The following is a 19343-nucleotide window of genomic DNA, read 5'->3' on the forward strand; positions in this document are numbered from 1 at the left end:
AGTCTTGCTCGCGATAGCGCCACTGTGAATGGCTACCTCGATGAAAACTTATCCGAATCGTTTTCTCTGGGCACAGTAAGAGGCGTAATGAGCTGACCGCAGACACAAACATTCCCTGATTAATTCATGACCTTTCCATTTTACAAGATGCCGATGAGGAATGTGTTTGTATTCCTTGTTTCCCTGTACTCTGTAGCGGGCGCTGCTTGCAGACGGATGAGGGAGTTCCTAATACAGATTGAAGATGCTACGGCGGCAGAATGCCAATTGATGCGATTGCGTTTTTCGTATATTGTTCCATGGAAGCGCTGCGATCAGTTGTTGCTGCGACGAATAAATGTGACAAAATGTTCCGTACGTACTTCTGCCGTGGTATCCTTTCCGGCGGAAATGCATGATGCTGACTTTTTTATGACTTGTTCATGGCGTGCGCGCCGGTTGTTACATGGTACGCTTACGTGCCAGTGTGTATTTATTATACATTACTAGTTTTGTTAATATCTTATAGAAGAAACAGTATACTGTATAAACATAAGATGGCGTCGGTTACGTCATAAACTGGAGTTGGGAGCTGGACTTTCTAGTTACAATTCCCGGTTGTACTTTGTACTTGCAGCTCCCAACTGCAGCATATGATTCAGCACAACTGCAGCATATGATTACTGCATATGTACACTGTATAGAAGTACACTAACTAATTTACTCACTTACTGATAATCACACACACACGCTGGTGCATCTGCTGTGCATACCTCAAGGATGCTCGCAGCCCAGATGCAGCTACCTGTGCAGCCGTGTTGCACGCGTGCAAGTGGTTGTTTACATTCTTTTACCGCATGGAGCGGCATTGGCACATTAGCGCAACTGGCTCGTCAGCGATGGTGCTGCATACCATGCGCGTCTCTTATTGATTGAAAACACTTATAGTAATGCTGCGCACTTATAATATACAAATTATTTGTCAACTTATCGAGTAGTTTAATTGCTTAACTGGATTGTGCACGGCTTATATATAATTGTGAAACTTGACATGCGCCCAATGGTTGGAGTACTGTACGGATGGATGGATGGTACTGTACTATATGGATACTACTGTACACTGTACAGTTATATTGGTTTACTTTCACTGCTTGATTCAACAAGTTGTTTACATTCTTTTACACTATGGAGGAGCACTTTAACGCATCTGGCTCGTCAAAGCCTTTCAACGCATAGTAAGTGAAATATAATTACTTTTCAGTGGATATTACTAGCTGCTCTATTCTCAATTTATTTATACATATATAATCATGGAAACTAACAGGTACGATGGAATATTATCTTCTTTATTACTGTACATTATGCCTGTAGTGTGTAATCAATTTTGACAATTATTTGCAGTCTACTGCGTGCATGCTTATGCGTGCGTGCAGATCAACTGGAAAAAGTCCGCCAGGGTCGCTGCAAAATTTTTTCCACTGGAGCCAAAGCCACATTTCTGTTAACGATTACTCCGCTAATTGCAGAATTTATGAATTTCTTGTACACGAAGTAAGTGAAGCAAGTGTTTTTAGTTTATATTACGTTGTAACCCATGCTGTATTTGTCATGTGTACATAGTTTCGGGGCTGCTATAAACAACGAGGGTTTGAGTGGAAAAAGTTGGCCTGAACTTCTCAAAGAATTTTTCCACCTTGTCAACGGTATGGCGTAATTTGCTGATTCCGCAGTTTCCTGATTACAAAAATTATTATTATATGCTTGTATGTTTGCTCAATGCTTTTATAACAAAAAAATACATTTCGTAATAAAATCTAATTATCATAATTAATGAGTAATGTATTGTACAGTATTGCACTGTATATGTAGTATGTACCAGATACTTTTAAGGGTAAACGTTCTTTACATTTCTTAATAAATTTAGCACTAATGCTTTGTAATGCCAGGTAACAGAAATATGCAACGATAGCTTTTTTTGTAATTTTATTTACTGCTGCATTTAGGTTCCTAATAACAGGCGCAATTCTGTTTTCAGCAGTATGAAGAGTATCAGCATCTTTTGCACCTAATAAATTAATTTTTCCAGAATGGAAAATCATCGCCGTACAACCTTGAAGCCGGACTCGCATGGCCGGAAATATTTCAGGTTCAAACATGGCATCAGCTTTTGCTCTTATTGAGTTGTATAATTTCTCTAAACTAAGAAATTTCCCAAAATTGAAAGTGGCGACAATGTTAACAATTCTTGGATTCTTTAACGATGCTTTTTGATAGCCGTATTTTTGCAGTTTCCGGTAATAGTGATCCAATAACGCGAGAGCATCACTGATGGACTTTGCACCATTAACTGTGATCTTGCCGTTGCGGTACACTTGGCAGTGCGATTTGTAAGGACGAATGGAACGGAGAAGAAGCCCGGAAAATTTATGTGGTGCATAATGAGAAAGCGGAGCGCGTTCGGATAAGCTGGGTAAGTCAATTGCGCAGCCAAGGTCAGCAGTTGCAACAACGTTAGTTATTTTCGCCATTCAGCCAATTTGCAAATGTCTCCGCTTTTGAAAGCGTTGTTTGTGGTAATGAAGTAAGCTCCTTAAACTTCGGGCACCCAATGTCTTCAAGATTAAACACTTCAGGCAAATAATTTTCCAAAATCTTTTGCTTTTCCAATCCTTTGGCAAAAACGTCAAACGCGCAGGTCGTTCACCAATAAGCTCCAGCATATCCTGAATCGCCCTGGCGATGTCCAAGTATAAATAATCTCCACGATTATGCCAGACAAGTCCGTGTGAGTGACGCGATTGGCTCCTAAATTCAACGCGGTAACGATTAAAGTGGGATGGAATGGTGAATGTGTAGCACCTGCTAACACTAGTTGGGCAATCACAAAATGCCAGCTGTTTTATAAGCCGTTGGGAGCCAGCGATAAACCAATCAATATCTAAGACAACCCTCCGCTTTGAAGTCTCCATTCTGTTATCGGTACGCTAGCAATAGCTCCGCCCTTTGGAAATGGATTCCTTAAATAGGTATCCGCGCACGACAGCTGATTTGAGATTCCGACTACCCGCTTCAGTCCTTGTTGTGGGGCCAACGACTTCGGGGAAAACGACATATGTGTCAAAATTAATTATGGAGCGCGATAAATTATTTGACCAACCATTTGGACGAATTATTTTGGTGTACGGAGAAATGCAGCCAGCCTACGAAGTGCTTCAGCGCAAAGTCCCTTGGATTGAACTGACAAAAATATTCAACAAATTGTGGAGGATGAAAATTATTTTGATGGTAAACAAAATATTTTGTTGATACTGGATGACGTGGCAAGTGGTTTGGTGAAAAATGAGCATTTGGCTAAACTCTTCACTCAAAAAAGTACACCATAAACGGCTTTGTGTATTTCTATTATTCAATAACCTATATAAACAAGGGTCTGCTATGCGAGACGTGCATCTTAATGCACAATATCTTATACTGTTCAAAAATAATCGTGATGTGAACCAAATCAAGATTCTAGAAAGGCAGACTGGTTTAAAACATCTCAGCGGAGCTTACGAGGAAGTCGGCCAGGAACCATTTCAACCTCTCATTTTGGATATGAAACCGGACACACCTGCCTATTTAAGGATTCGTTCAGCAATATTACCGGGAGAGTTGACTAAAATTTACATTAATCCACATACGACAACCTTGCCCAAGAATGTGTGATCAGATTTTAAAAGACTTTGCACCGTTTCTCCTTACCCTGCGATCGCTGAAACCCAAGCAGCGTCGTTTTCTTTTGGAAAATATTTCGAAACGACAACTTCGCTGTTTTGAAGAAATTTGTTTGAATTTGGTAAAGAATTCAGTGCCTCTTACCACCGATCAGCTAAAGGTGTGTCAGCGTTGGCGTCGACCATTAAAGCTGATTGCCCTCAAAAAATATCCTTTACGAAGCAAGAGGGAAATTTTATTACAGCGCGGAGGATTCTTACCTGCGGTTCTACCTGTATTGGCAGCTGTTTTGGGAACTGCCTTACTGAAATGAAACCGGAAGTGCATTATATTGTTCCCGCGAGCGAAATGAAAAGACTTGCAAGTGACACGGTTGGTCGTATTGTAACGGATGTCCAATTACAACAGCAGCCTACCGAAGTTGTGGATATTGTAAAACTGGCCGATTTGATGAGCGATATAATTTCACGGAATACGCTAAGCGAATGGGAGAAAGCGGAACTGTTATCAAGAAACTTGGCTCGCTTTTGGCGCTGAAAGAGTCGGCGTTCGGCCCTGACCAAATGGTTATTCCGCCTCCAGCATCTGTGCCCCCCATTCCAGTACAACTATTAAAGAAGCCGTGGGTACCCCCTAATATGCCTGATCGTATGTTAGATGCTTTCCCTCCTATTCCACCTGCACCCCCGGCAAAACGCAAGCGTGCAAAGCGAGAAGTATTTGATGAAAACACTTTACAAATCGAAGGTCCCATCGGTTCAAGAACCAAATCCCAGTTCAACTGGATGACTATTAATAACAAATGAGTGGTGGTGGATGCGTTCCCTTTTCTTTGTCTTTGGGTGAAGGTATGACATGGAACTGCACATCTAGCTGTTGCGATGGATCAAGCAGTAGCGACGACGAATACGATGGCCAATCTACTGCTACGACAAGCGTATCTGAACCCTCAGCACCCGGGCAGCTTAACAGGGATTCAAAAGTTTCGCAGCCACTTTCCACAAGCACCAAACTATCAACAAACGCGGGAACAGCTGGAGCATCTGGATCCATATACAGTCCACAAATCTCGACGCAAAAGGTTCAAAAGAAACCCCGTAGTTGTCTCAAACCTAGCGGAGCAATATCAAGCCGATCTGGCAGACATGTCAAAATATGCGAAGCAGAACAAAGGATACCGTTGGATATTGTTTGTGATCGACGTCTTCAGCAAGAAAGTGAGCTGTCAACTACTAAAGAATAAAAGCGGTCTAGAAGTAAAACTTGGGTTGGAAAAGGTGTTTGCAGAACTCGGAGCTCCCATTAAATTGCAAACGGACAAAGGTCTTGAATTTTACAATAAGGATGTTAAGAGTTTTTTGACAGCCCAAAAGGTTTTTTTGTTCTCTTCTGAAAATAAAGCAATCAAAGCATCCTTAGCTGAAAATGGCATACGCAATCTCAAGAAACGAATATGGAAATTATTTCGACACCGACAGTCTAAAGTGTACTGGGACGTTCTGGGAGATTTGGTAAACAGTTACAACAACGCAATTCATTCTTCGCATAAAGTCACGCCTAATGAGGTTAGCTAGTCCAATTCTCTGCAAATATTCAATCGACTATATGCAGAATTATTATTGGGAAAGCAGAAAAGCCAAAGTACAGCGTAGGTGACACAGTACGAGTAGCCATCGACAAAACACTTTTGAAAAAGGATATGAGTCAACATTTAAGGAGGAAATTTACAAGATACACCAAGTATTACCACAACAGCCCGAGCCCCTCTACGTATTACTGGATGAAGACGGGGACTTAATTCGCGGGAAATATTACGAAGCCGAACTCAGTCGTGTCAGAAATGGCTCATAATAGCTTTTATGTCACGCTTCCATCTGATGCCTGTATGCAACAGTTCCCAAAAGAATAATGCAGCTGAATGGACCACAAAGTTAAAGAGCGTGATATCGCTACCGGGACAATGGGAAATGGCATTGGTGGAAATACAGTATCCTAATTCAATGTACAATTTACCCAGTCCCCAAACGTTGCACGTTGACCAAATTACTTCTATGGATAGCAACGGTGTTTTCGCTATGGAGAGGGACACAATTACGGTACCTGCAGGGATCTATGAGAAAAGTGACATCATTAATTTTATCAACAGTAAAGTACCACGGTTAAAGCCATTTCGCGATTCTACAGCGAAAGAACAGGCGGCTTTCCAACTAGAATTATTTGCAACCGAGCCCAAGCTCAAAGTGAAATTTCCCAGCGTACGTGTTTTTCTGGATTTTCCTCCCTCATCTTTGCATCTATCCCGTATGCTTGGATTTAAAGAACGACGATTTTCTGCTGCACAGTCTGAACAATATGAAAATTTTTTAATGGAAAAAACGAATTTTGCTTCCGCAGCTACAACACTGTCCGACCAGCTGAAAGCCCTGGCAGAGTTGCAACTGTTGGAGACGTCTATAACAATGACAGCAGATAAGCCCGTAAATATGCACATTGGGAACCAGTCAATTTTTGTCTACTGCAACAAGTGCGACTACAATATTGTGGGCGATGAAACTATGCAGCTTTTGCGCGCTTTCCCCATTAAAGCAAGTGTTCCTCGCTTCGAAATTGTTTCCGAAAGGTTTGAGGATCCACATTATTTACCTGTTTTATACGATCGACTGGACACTATTGATATCAACATTGCAACTGATCTCGGAGAAGCGGCAATTTTTCAGACTGGAAAGTCAATGGTAAAGCTGCATTTCCGCCCCATTCAGTATTACTATCGCTAAAAAATGCCCGTAATCCTCTTTGAGCCGTCACCATCGTTCTATCTGGATTTATTTGCGGGGGCTGCCACGGGCGCTAGTAGCCAGCACGGCTATGGAGCCGTCATGACACGCTATCGCGGGAGTTTAATGCAAAATGGCAGCGGATTTATGCTACCTAATTTCCTGCGCGCAATGTTTAGTAAATTAGCGCATTTTGCTGCCCCGGTTATTAAAGCAGCGGCACCACATGCCAGAGCAGCAATGGAAGCAGCAAAGCCCCACTTACGCGACGCAGCGACAACAGTTTTAAGTGAAACATCCAAGAAGGTAGGAGAGAAAATTTCGGAAGCGTTAACTGCGCAACCTCAACAGCAAGGAGGCATCAAACGGCTCAAGCAGCAGCACAAGAGGACAAAAAAGATAAAGAAACCTTCCTTCCGACTTAAACGGCTTAAACGGATTCCCCCAAGAGAATTTGAGGACGCATTTTAAAATGGCTTTTATTTTGGAAGGAAGCGTGCCAGCTATGCAGGTCGAGTCGGATTTATTCTCCGTTCCGGCCACTCTAGCGGATTTTGTGCGGACAGAAGAAGAACGCATTCTACCAACATCAGGGCAAACAGAAGAAATTAGTTCTGGAGAAATTTCCTTTTACATTCCCCCTTCAACGTCGGCGCTGCTAGTGCTACCGGAAATTACGCTAGAAATGGATATTGCAATCAAAAGCAAATTGCAGGACTTGGTGCGGCTACGCATATTGAAAACACGGATCTGGTAGCACCAGTGAACTTGATTGCGCATTCTATATTCAGCTCGGTAGAGGTAACAATGGCCAACCGCCTGATAACTAATTCCACCCCATTATATGCCTACCGAGCGTACTTGGAAAATTTGTTAGTACACACCGGCTGCCCTAAAAAGCCAGGCAACAAGTGCTGGATTTTATATAGACACTCCCGGGTACCTAGAAGATCATGCCAATAACGCTGGAGAAGTAACGCGAAAAGCTATGTTTGTGACCAACGAGTACGTCCCGTTCAGCGCCAAATTATGTACGGACATTTTTCAGCAGGGAAAAATTTGATCACCGGTGTACCGCTACATGTGCGCCTCATTTTGAATAAGCCGGAATTCTACCTGCGTTCATATGCCAATCTTCCAGTGGATACCTTTAAAGCATACATTCGCAATCCGCGGTTGTACGTCAAACGCTTTGTGCCTAATCCGGCATATTTGTCTGCGCTTACCGCCCAATTATCGACAAAGACTGTGAAATACCCTATTGAGCGAGTGTGTATGCGTGTTAATGATATTGGTATGATTCAGAGCACAGTGCTGGCTAATTTACATATTGGAGCAGTACCCAAATGTGTTTTTGTGGGATTTGTAAAAAGCTCGAGTTTTCACGGGCTGCGCCGAGGTAATCCGTTTAACTTTGAACATTTCAATCTCAACTATATAAGTGTCGAAGTCGACGGACAGTCGTATCCCGCACAAGCCTACCGACCAAATTTCGCCACGGGTGATTATTTGCAATCATATGACGGTCTGTTGGAGACGCTCGGCCGCTTGCACGCACCGGACGGGGCGCTGCCTTTCGACCGTAAAGCATTTGCGGAAGGATTTGCTATTTGGGGATTCGATCTGACACCTTCACGGACAGGCCGGGGACCGATGAGCACCGTGCGCCAAGGAAATCTATCAATCCGCCTGCAGTTCGCCGCCCAATTAACTGAACCAATTATGGCCATTACGATGATGGTGTGGGATAATATTATTGAAGTCAATTCACATCGCTAGCTAATTGCGGATTTTACAGCGTAAAAACCTAACGTAAGTGTTGTAAGACTTAAAAATGCCGTGTTGTTGCCTGCGCGGTAAGCTTCAGGGTCGCTAGCGGGGTGGGCGCGCCGTCGGCCCCTTTGACGCTGAAGAGAATCGTGATGGATGTGGAATACTGGCGACCGGAGGCTTCGCGCTCTCGGTCGCCCGTTGTTTACAGGACAAAGTGTAAAAAAAAAAAATTCAGATTTTATTTTGAATGCAGATCGGCACTAAAATGGACACTGCTGAAATCGACCACGTGCTACGTTCAAGTACCGTGACGAAAGACGCTTTTATTGGTGTATTTGCTGCGGACATGTTACCACCGTCCCTGCCAATGAAGCTGCCATGGGCATGCGTTGTCAATACTGACGAAGCTGCAAAGCCAGGCTCGCATTGGTTGGCGTTCTACCAGGACGTCCCGGGAAAATTGGAATATTTTGACTCTTATGGTCACGAACCGAGATTTTACGGCATCCATATTGAAAGTTTTTGCAAGAACGCCGAGTTAGTTATTTCGCAAGCGCATCGTTTACAAATGGAATGGAGTACCGTGTGCGGACAGTACTGCTGCTTTTTTATTCTAAAACGATGCTCCGGCGAGTCATTTACCTCTCTTATTCATTTGTTCACCAATAGCAAATCGTCGAATGATCGAATGGTTTGTGCTTATATTAATCATTATTTTGATTTGAACACTGTAATTCGTGATCGCTCTATGATAATTCAGTCTGTTTTCCGTCAAATAATGCAATAAAATCTGGCCATCCAAACCCTTACGTATGAGTGTAGGTGTAGTTACTTTGTACCGCAACAAATTGCAGTGCAACAAAATATTACACTACAGCAACATTGCGCTGCCATGTGGATGTTTTGTTTCGAAATATAAACAGGACATCGCATTTTGTACTCGTGGTCTTGCCAAAAACATGTGCTTCATAGCAGTTTTTCCTTACTGCATCTATTTCTATTTGGCGAAGCAGAATGGTTTTTCGAATTGTTGTGGACATCAAATGGTATAATCGTAATGAGAAGTCAATTATAACGGAACTGGCAATTAGTTCTGTTGATTTCCATTGTCTATATTACACCCGATTTTTGCTTCCTCCGGATAATTACATTGTTAGCAAGTACGGCATCAGTTCCACGAATGTCGATGAAATATTTGTTAAAGCTTTCTCGGACCTGGAGATTCAGATAAATCGAGCGTTCAGAAACTATCTGCAAAACGTTAAAGACCCCTAAGCGTTGTTTTCTATGCGAAAGGTTCAGAAAAGTGCGGTATTATCCAGGATTTATTAAAATCTGATTGCATCAACTTGGACTCGTTAGGCTGCCCGCGCTTTTCCGATTTATGCAATGACAGATGCTACAGTCCCAACAAAGCACAGGCTTACTCAAACTGGATGCTGACTCAGTATCTAAAAGTTCCAAAAAATGCTTGCTTTGCCGCATGCCGATCCCCGACACTGGCGTTCGTCATCATCGACGATGGCGCAGTCGAATTTCAAGACCAGATCTAAATTACTATTCGGGTACGTGCTCAAATTTTGATGTTCTTTTTTAAAACATTTCTGACAAGGTTTACGAAATTGCAGATGAACAGGGTAACAGGTGCTGCATCCGTTGTGGAGCTGTATTCATTTCCGGTGAGGACCGCACTGAACAAAAAAAGGATCGCGGATATTAACATGCCTGACATTTTTAGCGCATGAATCATTGAGCGATCTGTTTGGAAATTCAGATGATAACAAAATGCTGTAGCGGAATTTATTCATATATAATCTGAGTATCTTGGGTGCATCTTTGAGACTAGTAAAATCACGTTGCCAGAGCTCGTCTTTACGATGACGCAAGTACCTGATCGTGTACAGGGCAACTCTAACGCCTGTACTAGTAACCCACAGTTTGCTGATACCGCACTTTTCAATCATGATTATGCTCTTCTTGATCATAATTATACTGTACCACGAGCTGATCTGCCAGCTTTGAATATAGCTGACGAAGTCGATCCAGACTTGAATGACATTAAAGATTATTATGTGCTCGAAAATATCGGAGCAAAATATTCCCAGAAATTTTCAGTTTCGTTCGAAACTTACAAATGTACAGTGACGGGGCTGGATAATCTATCGTTCAAGTATGCTGTTAAAACGATAACACTCGTTTTGAAAGATATTCTGGAGAGTGTGATTGCTGCGATTCCAGCGCATAACCTGGTGCGAATCCGCATGTATCAAAATGCTCTGCAGTATCCAATTTGGATGCCACCTATTCGGCGGGACCAAATAACAATTGAACGGTGGATGACGACAATAAGGCGGATTCTAAACTCTAATCAGGCTTTTCTGCTAGACGAATCATTTGAACTGTCAGTCCAGCACACTGATTTGCCATCCGGATCATGCAGAAAAAATGTATCAAAATTGTTGCAGCGGATTTTAGACAACAAAAGATGTATTACCCAGATTCGAAATACGGACTGTTTGTGTATGGCCAGGGCTATAGTTGTGGCACAAGCGCATGCAGATGGCGACAAAGAGCTGTACACAAAGCTTTACCGAACCAAAAAGTTGCAAGACCAGAAGACAAAAGAATTATTGTTGACTGCCAACCTGCCAAACAGAGAATTCAACGTGCAAGATATTCCCGCTTTGAAGAAGTTTTACCGAATTATCAGTTTATTGTGGTATCTGTGGATCATGGAAATTCTATCGTCTACTGCGGCGCCTACTGCGAAAAGCGAATTATGCTGCTGCATCACGATCAACATTTTGATGTTTTAACATCTTTACCGGCCTATTTTGAGCACCACTATTACTGTTACCGTTGCATGAAAGGCTACGATCAAAGACAGTATCACCGCTGCGAGTTCAAGTGCCACCAGTGTTTGTCTGCAACTTGCAAAATGAATAAGCAAGAAACCATACACTGTCTGGACTGTAACCGCGATTTCTATGGGCAAGATTGTTTTGACAGACACCAAGCTGGGAGCAGCACCATCTGCGCAAATTTTTTCATTTGCCGTGAGTGTAAAACCTTTGTCTCCATGGTAAATCGCCGTATGAAGACCAATTACGATACAATTCATGGTGAGGACAATGACCAGGACCACGATATTGCTATGAAATCGAACTAGATGTTGACGATCAGCAACATCGATGTGGTGAGGTTTTGTGTGCGACTTGCTCGTTATTCTATATGCCGGAGGAAAACCATGTGTGTTATATGAAACCCGTGGAATTTACGGATAAAGAAAAGGCCAAGCACCATAACGACAAGCTGGCATACTTTGACCTGGAAACATATCAAGACGAGAGTGGAGAATTTAAAGTCAACCTAGCGGTGATCGCGACAAAAAATGAAAAATTTATTCTTCCAGAAAACGGTAATATTAACGGCGACATTTCACAAGAACTTGGCGATTTCATTTTCAGTGAGCGTTTCCGTGGCTACACATTTATGGCGCACAATTTGAAGGTAGCGAAAGTCAACACGTTAAGTAACTTCTTTATTAAATAAATTGATAATTTATTTTTCAGGGATTTGATGGATACTTCATTTTGAATTATCTCGTGAAAACGGCGTTATTCCACGTCCGCTTATTTTCAACGGGAGCAAGGTTATGCAGATGGACGTGCCCAAACTCAAAATAAAATTTCGTGACTCTATGAACTATGTACCATCATCGTTAAAAATTTTGCGAAAGCATTTGGTTTGCAAGAAACCAAAGGAGATTTCCACACAAACTTAATAAGCCCTGAAAACTGGAATAAAATAACTGCTTGGCCCGATCGTCATGACTATGGCTATCAGTCTATGAAAAGAAAGAACGAAAGCGCTTCATGAAATGGTACCGCAAAGAGCGACGCCGTCACAGGAACAAATTCGACTTTAATGCACACTTTATCAAGTAAGCTAAACCCTTATGCTATTTACAGAATCGAACTTATCCGATTCGTTTTAGGTATTGCTCACAAGATGTCCTCATTTTGCAACAAGCGTGCGAAAATTTCGAGCGCTTTTCCAACAGGTAACCGATGGATTATGCCCATTTGCGTCTGGACTAACCACACCCGGCATGTGCAATTACTTTTGGAGAGCGCGAATGCTGAAGGAAAACCAAATTGCGTTGATCGGCCCTCCTGGTCAGGGCAAAAGTCATCTGTCAAAGGAGAGCGTTGGCTACGCTGGATTGAAATGGAAAATGATGTAAAACTGCAAAAGAGCATCGAATCGGTCACTGGACTGTGGATGGTTTTGATCGGGATACAAAACCGCTTACGAGTTTTAGGTTAGTCAGCTCGATATAAATGTTATCGATCACATTCAAAACGCAATTCACCTTCAATGTTTTTGTGCAGGATGTATGTGGCACGGCTGCAGCGAATGCACAACAAAAAAGCACGCTGCATCCCTTTCTGAAACGGCCAATGGAGGAAGTTAACAAAGCAACTGCCTTACGCCTTGAAGCTATCAAAACTATGGGCTATTCCGTAGTTTCGATCTGGGAACACGACTATGATAGCCGGCTCACTACTGACCTGGAATTTCAGAAAATAATTCAGTTGACCGGTATTGAAGAACCTATGCACCCCGAGACGCATTTACTGGTGGCAGGACAAACGCTATCAAGTTGTACCACAAGTGCGATCCTGGAGAAAAAATCTATTCGCTCGACGTTATCAGCGAATACCCTTATATTAACAAAAATCTACCTTATCCGCCTGTTATCATTACTAAAGATTTTCCGCCTGTGGAGAGTATTTTTGGAATAATTAAATGTCGCGTCATTCCTCCACCGTCGTTGTTTTTACCGGTGCTACCTTACAAAACTGATAAACTGACTTTTCCTTTATGCGCTAAATGCGTGACGGAACGCGTAAACGAACCATGTTCTCACGATGATGAGGACAGGGCTCTGGAAGGAACTTGGTGCACTCCAGAAATTCATCGAGCATTAGAAGTTGGCTATCGTATCGATAAAATATACTCGGCTTGGCACTATCCAGAACAAATGCAGTATTTATTCAGAGAATACATTGACCTGTTTTTGAAGCTGAAAACGGAAGCTTCTGGATATCCACCACAGTGTCAAACGGAAGATGAAAAGACAGATATATTCAAGAATTCCTTGCTAAAGAAAATATTCTACTGGATAAAAGAATATTGCGAAAAACGACGCATTGAGAGCTCTTTGCAAGCTTATGCTAAATAGTTTTTGGTACACATGTGAACTTATTTAATTTGTGCATGTTCATTATTTTTACGCTCATTGCAGGGAAAATTTGGTCAACAGGAAGACCGATCCAACACGGATATGGTGGAAAAGAAAGAGGTATTCCATGATTACTTGTTTTCTAACAAGTACGAAGTCGCCGGGTTCGATTTGGTCACCGATGAAGTTATGGCAGTTCAATACCGCTCCAAGAAGGACTACATTGCGACGAGCAAAAAGACCAATGTTGTTATCGCAGCTTTTACGACTGCGTACGCACGGCTACACTTATTAAAATTCATGGAAATGGTTGGAGACCGTTTGTTATACCACGATACAGGTGAACGCGCGAAACAGTATTATCGGCAAATTGCTCATCCACTTCTTTATTTTGCAGACAGCATTTTCTACATCCATAGAGACGATTTGCCCGATCCACCAACGGGAACGTGCTTGGTGATTTGTCCTCGTCTTTACAGCCTGACGAGTACATTGACGAATTTGTAGCGCTTGGTAAAAGAATAATTATCTAGATAATAATATGCGAGCAACTTAAAATGTTAATTCTTTGTTGTCCCAGGACCAAAAAGCTATGCTTACCGGACAAATACTGGATGTGAAACGATAAAAGTCAAGGATTTACGTTGACACGGCAAGCGAAAAACAGCTAAACCTGGAAAGCCTGAAAGAGATGCTACTGGAAAGCCTGGCACCACCGGACCAGCCAAGCGGAATTACCGTGAATTATCCGTTCAACATAACACGCAATAAGCGCAAGCTGGAAGTTTCGTCGGCGGAAATTAACAAACGATTTAAACTTACTTACTCAAAACGTAGAATTGTTGACTCTGATTTTAACACTCGCCCATGGGGTGATGTTTCGATTGAGTAAATCATCAACTTCCAGTGCGGTGCAATTGTTAATAAAGGTCCTGACACTGTGGCTTGCTCCGAAAAATGCTTCCAGCAGTATTATAAGAATTAACATAACAATAATGCAAGTCCCCACCACGGCTTCGCAAAAGTTTTTTTTACACACAATGCGCCATTGTAACAAAAGTCACTTGTTTTTTTTTTCTAGATTTTATGCGTTCCGTGGTGCCTTTAATACTTACTTCCTCCCGAAAGACTGTAATTAGTTAACTATTGTATAAAATTTTAACTACATATATATATATATATATATATATAGTATTATAGTATGCACTATGGAATATACTATATTCTTGTTATATCTTATTTAATTTACTTACATTTTAATATCTACCTAAAGTAATTATTTAGACGTTTTGTACATTTTTTTTTCTGGATCAGTTTAGATAATCTCAGTTTAACGTCTACTATTTATGAAACAGCTGTTTTGCATTGCTTTATTACGTGGAAATGTCGCATATGTATTGGACAAGGAACGCCCTGTACAAGTAGTCTGTATTCGTATTGGTAGAGGACTTAATGTAGACCCGTTCAATGTCGCGGAAGTGATTCTGGTGCACGGAATCTTTATTATAAAACAATCCCATTTTCTAACATGTCTACAAGTAAACCCAATCAAACGCTCAGACATACAATACGTAATATTATTACCACCAACGAAATAACCGCCGATGACCGCCAGTGACCGGCGAAAAGCATTATATACCAAACACATCAAACAGCATCATACAGCGACGTACAGCGTGCTCAAGCAGAAACGCGTCAGTACATGCATCGTCTGGCAAACTAAAAGCGTGATTTGTGATTAATTTATTAAATACTACATATTATCTGTTCAATTACAGTACACTGTGTAATACTCTGTACCGAGCATAATACCAGAGCACCGATGAAATAACGGAATCAATGCTACCAGCCGGCAGTACTGATACGGAAGCCGGCAGCCGAACTACCGTTCAGTAAATAAGCGGTACAAACGACACACTGCACATATTACAAAACATAATTATAATAATATAATTAAAAGAAAACCTTGCCGCCTGCTTTGCTTAACAGGCGCTTTTTGTGCCGTTCGTGAACTTGTTTCTATTGCGTTTTAAGCGATACCGATCAAGCAAAGTGCATAGGCTACATGTGTCGTCGCCTTCCTGTTTGGCCATAGCAAAACTCTATGTGCAGTTTTAATTTAAACTGCCTCTTGTACTGAAGCAGTCGTCTGCGTACGGATGGAACACTTCTGTGACGTATTTACTGAGCGCTAATACTTTCAGTTTATTAGCAGCTCAGGAGCTGCACCTTAGCAGACTAAAACATCAACAACGCAACTGCGTACAGAGTATGTACATTAACTACGCCAGTTGCCAGGTACAACATTCGTACAACACAACATGTTTACATTGGCATTCACGAGAATCCTTTACTATACACTACAACTTCCGCTCCAAATGTACTTTCCGATGAATCCTCCGCAGAACAGCGTAGAATCTTCACCTTGTTTTGCGGATCGTTTATCGTGAGCTTGCCGTTATTCAAACATCAAGTATCTGGCGTTTTCTTTTGCGGGCCAACCCCGGGGATGGGCGTCACCGTAATGAGCGCCGGCGGATGCCAAGCGTAATTAGCGTGGCGTGACGTGCCGTAGCATAGAGTTTGGCGTAGCCCGTCTTCGGCAGTTGTACATATTTGTCGCGGTGTTAATGCGATAGAAATTACGGGATATTCTTGTACAGCTAACCTCAGCGTCACTGTCATGCCGGTGATGAATATTTATCCGCACCTAACGCGTACCTTCGACAAGGTACCGTGTGCGTGCGTATTAAAATTTAATTGTTATCATATTGATTATTATTCTTCATTAGGGAATTATGTGTTATTATTAAACAAGGTATGCCTCGCGCTCCGCGCTCGGCAAAACTCTCTTGGACGGAAACTAATATTTGATCTCCCCACGATTTTTTCTTGAACCTCTGACCACAGGCTATTTTTTCACTTTTTCATTAAATAATGGTCCGTGCGATTCCGATTTTTCTCTACTTTATAAATTATTGCACTAATTGCTGCCTCCGTGGCAACAATTTTTTTTACTCTTAAGAGTGTACTACAGTACCACTGCACCAGTATCTAAAGAACGTCATTAAACTAAATACTCCATTTTCTATACTTAAGAACCTGTCAAAATTTCTTCTGACCAACGCTTTCAAAACAAAATCAAAATTCAGAAGGCACACCTATGGAAAATTAGAAATTTTTCAAGACTAAGCTTGACTTGAACTGACCACGCGTTGATTTATCCATAAAAACCCAGGAAAAATACGTTTTGAACGGTAAGCTTGTATGAATATAGAGATAGGCATTAATAACTTTACTCCAGCTTTATAATATTATATTATTGTTTTTATTATTCAACTGAGTCTTTAATATTGGTTTGGAGTTTCTTATGCGCGATTCCACATTCCGAGATGGTTAATTTTTCCAAATGGCGGCTCGGAAATGCTGTGTATCTGTATGTGCACGCGCAGATAAAATTAACTACTGTATTCGATTGGCTTGGCGTTGATTTAATCAGCTTGATAAATGTTATAGAGATATACAGATACAGTACCTAGAGGTTGAAACACAACTGGAAAAAAAAACTGTCTAGGGGCCCCAAAAATCATTTATATGCTGCGCTGTTGCAATGCATGGAAACAACCGCAACAACTCTATCAACTGGATGAAGCAGTGCGGATGTGTTTTCAGTCCCTGTGCAATGTACGCACGTCGCACGACGACTATCCGTCCTGGCGGCAGGCGACACTACCAGTGAGCAGAGGCGGTATTGGCATACGCCGGGCGGAAGAATTAGCTCTCCTGCCTTTTCGCATCGATTCACCCGTATCCGGCTTAATATCACTATTGCTTCCTGATCACCCTACTGTAAATGTTTCGGCCGCTTCTGAGTTGTGGAAAGTCAACGCGCGACTGGCAGAACCCCGAGCAAAATGTCAGAAAGGTACAACGAGCATGGGACCTTCCGCTATGTAACACATCACTATCCACACTGTTGGACATCTTTCGCGATGATGAAGTCAACGGGCCCGGCTCGCACAGTCGACACCGGAAGCCGGCATATGGTTAAATGCCTTGCCCTCGGCACACATCGGCAACCTCCTGGACGATGACACCGTGAAGATATCAGTCGGCCTGAGACTAGGGGTGAATATCTGTGAAGCGCACTTTATGTTCTAAGCGCCTGGCCCGTCGATGTGTATGGCCACCACGGATTGTCCTGTGCTTTCAGCCGGAAGACATCCACGCCACGGCGGCTTGAATAGTATTTTGTGCAGATCGTTAGTATCAGCCGGCATCCCTGCAAAATTGGAACCGCGAGGTACATCCCACACATCGGACCGTCGCCCAGATGGCTGCACCACGTTTGCGTGGCAACGCGGTATGTGTTTGGCGTGGACGTGACCTGCGTGGATACTGTTGCTATGTCTCACCGGAAAGCCACATCAGTCACTGCGGATCCGCCGCCGCGCAGGCGGAGGATAGAAAGGCGGGACTGTACTTGTACCTACAGGCAGATACATCTTCGTACCGCTGGCTTTGAAACTCTTGGACCATGGGGAAATCAGCTAGCCGTTTAGTGAAGGAAATTGGCAAGCGACTTCAACAGCATACGGTGAGCCTCGCTCCCCATGAGTACCTCCGTCAACGTCTGTCGCTGGAAATTCAGCGAGGCAACGCTGCTTCCGTTCTCGGTACAATGGAAGGAGCGGCAGCATTAAATGAAATTTTGTTATTTTGATTTACTGTTTCAAAACTGTGATGTTACCGCATTTTGTGAAATAAAAAATCATAACTGGAAAAAGCGCTCGAAATGCTCAGACTGAAATGTGTTTGTTAATCGAAGGACAGTAAGTATAAAGTGCACGAATTACAAAGGACAGATTCTGAGCGCGATTAATGCCTGTTAAGCGTGCGTTTATGCAATAACCTCGACGCTGCGGGCTGGCCTGCAGTCATTATGGAGATATTTCTTAATAATCGCAAGCTGCTTAATGAAGTACACGGCAACACTTCCGGTCACTTGACTGGCTGCGCTTCAACGAGCTGCAGCTTTGTTGTGCATCATCATTAGTTCTTCGTTCCGACAAAAGACAGAAAGATGCCTTGCTGCTTTACGCAACATGATGTGTGATGGATGACCGTTCCTATTGAAAAGGAATTTACGATGAAAAGGCCGCAAAATAGGGTGGGATCTTTACGCTGTTTTGTGGCTCGTTCTTCGTACAGCTATCTTTTCAACGTTACCATAGCTGTCCGACAGCCAGCCGCCGGAGAGTGCTGCCACAATTCATGGCGCGCATCCGACCGCCCCTGGTACGCCGGTTACCATGTCCGCTGCATCGTGGGAGTAGAGGTTAAGTGGCGTGGCGGGGCCCGCCGAAGGATGGAGTTGTGGCGTAACCCGTGAATTTGTAATTGTCGTTCTATTAATAGCTTGTATGTACATGGCTCATAATTATGAGCATTTGAATATGCACCATAACGAATGGATAAACAGCCGCTTATACATCACAGTAAAATAAATTTTGAATTTTTGTTGTGTCACAGGATCACTATCGTACTGTAGCCGCTAGATGAAGTGAGACCACTGTTAGATCCGGGCGCTGCCTTCCACTCGTCAGGCATTGAGCACGAGCCTTCCTCCCACCGGGCGGCGCACACTTTGCATTGCCTTTAGTATTGTGCCACTTGCCAGGGGCACCCCAGAAACCACAACAAATCAGATTTATAAATTGGAAACTATCAGAGCTCTGTTATTGTGCTCTTAAAACAAATATCTTTCGTTGCGAAGAATTAAAAATAGCAAAGAACAGTAAATCATGTCAAATGTTGGTAGCAGCAGAGGGAAATCAAACACATTTTTGCATGCA

General features: G+C 42.6%; 1 protein-coding gene across 5 annotated transcripts; it reads left to right on the forward strand.

The window, feature by feature from the left end:
- Positions 1 to 822: 822 nt before the first annotated feature.
- Positions 823 to 9940, forward strand: LOC129600782 (uncharacterized). 5 transcript variants are annotated; one of them, XR_008692128.1, is made up of 6 exons: positions 823 to 1214; positions 1381 to 1530; positions 1600 to 1682; positions 2066 to 2125; positions 2268 to 2449; positions 9563 to 9940. XR_008692128.1 is itself a non-coding variant. In XM_055499364.1 (4 exons), the coding sequence occupies exons 1-4, from the start codon at positions 1165 to 1167 to the stop codon at positions 2092 to 2094; spliced, it is 312 nt and encodes a 103-aa protein (XP_055355339.1). In that variant the 5' UTR covers positions 829 to 1164; the 3' UTR covers positions 2095 to 2652. The 5 variants fall into 5 exon arrangements, 1 of the variants encoding a protein (XP_055355339.1); XR_008692129.1 differs by lacking the exon at positions 9563 to 9940 and adding an exon at positions 2675 to 3215; XR_008692130.1 differs by lacking the exon at positions 9563 to 9940 and having other exon boundaries at positions 823 to 1303; positions 2268 to 2652.
- Positions 9941 to 19343: the final 9403 nt, after the last annotated feature.

This window comes from Paramacrobiotus metropolitanus, unplaced genomic scaffold (genome assembly GCF_019649055.1).
Source record: "Paramacrobiotus metropolitanus isolate TYO unplaced genomic scaffold, Prichtersi_v1.0 Parri_scaffold0000196, whole genome shotgun sequence".
Lineage (NCBI taxonomy): Eukaryota > Metazoa > Tardigrada > Eutardigrada > Parachela > Macrobiotidae > Paramacrobiotus > Paramacrobiotus metropolitanus.

Bases quoted from the DNA above. Each gene is read 5' to 3' on its own strand.
- LOC129600782 (XM_055499364.1), top strand. From the start codon at position 1,165: ATGGAGGAGCACTTTAACGCATCTGGCTCGTCAAAGCCTTTCAACGCA. The intron at 1,531-1,599 runs GTAAGTGAAGCA...ATGTGTACATAG, and splicing joins ATGAATTTCTTGTACACGAA to TTTCGGGGCTGCTATAAACA. The intron at 1,683-2,065 runs GTATGGCGTAAT...TAATTTTTCCAG, and splicing joins ATTTTTCCACCTTGTCAACG to AATGGAAAATCATCGCCGTA.